A 3,821-nucleotide genomic window follows, 5' to 3' on the forward strand; every position below is an offset into this window, starting at 1 on the left:
AAAAAAAAAAAAATCTTTTCTAAGACACTCTCCCCTACCTATCTAAGATAACCGCTTTTCAGCAATTCAATAAAATCTTCCAGACATTTTGAATGCCTTTGTATTTGCATTCATGTATATGTTTATGGTTTTAAAATACAAATTAGATATGATACAATATTTGACTTGCTACCTTTACCCAGTTCATATTGTAGTGATCTTACCATGTCCTATTCTTTTCTAAACGCTTACAAACCATTTATTTCATAATCAGTTCTAGATTTTGCCACACATCCTGTTCATAAGTCTACAGTTCTCAAGATACCGTTTGCTTATGACAATAACTGTCAGTCCTTCAAAAAACTTTAAATTATAAGTATATTGGAGGTTGACAGGAAAATGTTTTTATCTATTCTGAAAAGATTAACATCCAAAATGGCCAAAAGAGTTGTGAAACATTACAGGTGAGTTTTTGCTCCAAAATAAAAAATCATTTATATGTAGGAAAAATGATAGCTGCAGCTTTGAGCTCATATGTATGCCAGGTACTATGCTAAGTAATTGAAATATAGTATCTCATTTAGTCTTAGGCCAATGCTATGAGTGTATTATTATGTTCCTTTAACAGTCCTTATATAATATCCCCATTGTCACAGAACTAGTTTTAGTGGAAGATCTTTCCATTTTCAAAGCCCATGTTCTTTACTGCTGTGTTCCACTACCTCTCCAGCTCATTCTTTAGTGTAAGCTTGCATTCAATTTAGTGAATGTTTATTGAGTGCCTACTATATGCCAGGAATTGTGCTTGGCCAGAGGTGCGAAACTATGCAACCTGTCCAGTAAACTACAAGCTATTTATTACTGCCAAAACCTAGGATGCTTTGGGAGGTAGTAAATTAAATTAAAGTTGATATTACTATAGCTCTGTCTACCAGCTGTGCTCGCTTTCTGACACTTTTCATTTTATTTAAACTTTTAAAAAATGTTACTAAAACATTATAACATTAAATTGTAAAAGCAGGTATTTTTTTTTTACCCCCTTTATTTCTCCACATTCTCTTCTTAACACGTATATAAATATTTACAGTTATAATCATAGTCCATGTGACTTTGTGTTGTACTTTTCTCATTTAACTTTCTATAAATGATTTCCTTTACCTTTAAAGCCTTCCTGTTTATCACTTAAATGACTACATAATAAACTCTAGCAACATTATATGATTTTATCCAGTTCTGTTTAATCCTAGTTGAAGATGGTTACATGGTTCTCTCTAGTCAGATTCATCTGGGTTATCTCACTGCTGTTGATTCTGTGTAGAAGAAACAGAGAATTTCCCTCATTGGAGTGCCTACCCAGAAATCTTGTCTGCATTATTGACAAGTTTAGTGTACCGCTGTGGCAGGCAGGTCCTCTGGTCTTTTTCATTTCCATGGAATATGCTTAGAGTCAAGGTTATTATTCTATCACTGGGGGATTGATACATTCTGTAGTTCTTTGGACATCTAAATAGGTGTAGACAGGGTTGTTGACCTTGGCTATATGGTGCTCAGATAGTTGGTATTTAGATGTTTTTATATTCTTATATTTATTTCTGACTTTTTATTTTAGGATGGATTCTTTCTTTTTGGCTGAAATGTTTAAATATCTTTACCTATTATTTGCTGATAAAGAAGACATTATTTTTGACATAGAAGATTACATCTTTACGACAGAAGCTCATCTCTTACCTCTTTGGCTCTCTACTACAAATCAAAACATCTCTAAGAAGAACACAGTGAGTTTTTGAATTAAATGTCTTACTCTCTTTTACTTCTATATGTTTGCTTTATTTTTCCAAGTGAAAAGAAATCCATAAGTAGAATTCAATAAATATGTGTATGGTAGGAGGAAACGTACATATAATGTTTTCCTATTTTCTTTTATTGCATCTTCTATACATTTCTTTAAATGTGTCCTTTTAATAAGCCATAATTATTTTTATTTACTTAAATTTTTTTTATATTGTAGACCTCAGAATATACAGAACTGGATGACAGTAATTTTGATTGGACTTGTCCAAATACTCAAATTCTCTTCCCTAATGACCCGTTGTATGCTCAGAGCATTCGTGAACCCTTGAAAAATGTGGTGGATAAGAGTTGTCCTAGAGGCATCATCAGAGTGTAAGATGTATTATTTTATATTTGTTATATCAAAATTAATTCTTAGTAAGTGACAGAGAACTTAAGGATCATATAACAATGGCCAAGAAGACATTCACTTAGCTCAAAAATGTTGAAGTTTGTAGTTATCAGCGATTAAAATAAAAGTTACTAGTAAAGTTAGATAGTAAAGCTTATTTTGTAATAATGTCTTTATTATTATGGAAATTTGAAGTGTGTCTTTTGTTTAATGAATTAAGTAATAATAGTAGACAGCATGTAACAGTTTTTAACTTCTGTAGCTCATTTTTACACAGAATAGTTTCAAATATTTCCACATATCTTGTTATGTGTAGAAAATATTTTTCCTTATGTCTATAGTTTTTNCAAATATTTCCACATATCTTGTTATGTGTAGAAAATATTTTTCCTTATGTCTATAGTTTTTGTGTAGTGACAACATAGTTTTTTTTGTTTTGTTTGATTTTATTTTTTGAGGGAATACTTATTTAACAAATAAAAATTTTGGGTGTAATGAGTTCATTTTCTTCCAAATAGTTACATTAGAAAGGTTATTTCAAGAAAATAAGAAAAAAATTTTTTACATGAGTGTTATTATTCACTGACACAAGTATTGTTTTGCTTTTAACTACTGTTTTGCTTTTAAAATATTGGGTTAAAAGTCTGTGTTTTTAGAAGACATCAATAACAATAAATCTCTAAGGAAAACTATTCTGTATCTTCAAAGAGTTATAATGCTGTTGACTAATACTGTCTTGTATAGATAATATACATGCTTTTGTAACTGGAAAATATTATATTTGAAAGCTACAATTATATCACTTATTAATAACCTAAATAATATGTAGGTAAATAACTGTTTCTAGTTATTCCAGTTTCACTAGTTCTAAAACTAGCAATTTTTCTAACATCTAGCTTTATTTTTATTTGGTTTCTGTTTTTCACCAATTCTAATTTGTACTTTGTTAAGCCTTGCCTATAATTCCTTTCAGCAGAGAGGAGAGTTTCAGGAGTGGAGCTAAACCCCCTCTCAGAGCCAGAGATTTCATGGCCACTAACCCTGAGCATTTAGAAATCCTGAAGAAGATGGGGGTGAGTTTGATTCACCTCAAAGATGGGAGAGTCCAGTTGGTCCAACATGCAATCCAAGTAAGACTTTGCTATACTAATTAGATGCAGTCTCTTCTCTGCCCTTTTTGGTCTTATTAGCTTTAATAAGATAATGACATTTGACTTTTTTAAAACCTTAAATATGGTTTAAAGTTAGAGAATCAGAATTTTAGGATTTGGAAGTATCTTGGAGAGTCATCGAAATCAACCCCTTGGAAGTATGAATCAGTTAACTAAATCAGATATAGGCTGGGTGATTTGCTTAAGGTAATATAGTTGAATGTAGGACTCAAATCTAAGTTTTCTGTTTCTCAGTACATTTTCTTCTGCTATTACTTTTTTTGAAGCAGAAATTTAAAAGCTGATAATTAGTTTTAATATTTACATCTCCATGTTTCACATTGTTTTAGTTTCCAAACAGCTACTGAATTGAAGTATTTTATTTTACCATAAAAATCAAAATTTGCATTTATTTGTCTGTACCTAGGATAAATAACATGGCTTTTTGGGAAATTTTTATTTATTTTTACTTTAAAACTTTTTATAACACGAGACCTTTAAATTTATTT

General features: G+C 30.5%; 1 protein-coding gene across 1 annotated transcript in view; it reads left to right on the forward strand.

Moving 5' to 3' along the window:
- EDEM3 (ER degradation enhancer, mannosidase alpha-like 3) overlaps nucleotides 1–3,821 on the forward strand; it is a gene marked incomplete at both ends in the record, with an annotated part of 32,856 nt that overhangs the window by 23,840 nt on the left and 5,195 nt on the right. Inside the window, 3 exons of the mRNA XM_008594582.1 lie at nucleotides 1,589–1,754; nucleotides 1,988–2,142; nucleotides 3,138–3,291. Coding sequence (XP_008592804.1) covers nucleotides 1,589–1,754; nucleotides 1,988–2,142; nucleotides 3,138–3,291 — 475 coding nt within the window. The remainder of the gene's footprint in view (nucleotides 1–1,588; nucleotides 1,755–1,987; nucleotides 2,143–3,137; nucleotides 3,292–3,821) is intronic.

Source organism: Galeopterus variegatus, unplaced genomic scaffold, assembly GCF_000696425.1.
Source record: "Galeopterus variegatus unplaced genomic scaffold, G_variegatus-3.0.2 Scaffold11091, whole genome shotgun sequence".
NCBI classification, from domain to species: domain Eukaryota; kingdom Metazoa; phylum Chordata; class Mammalia; order Dermoptera; family Cynocephalidae; genus Galeopterus; species Galeopterus variegatus.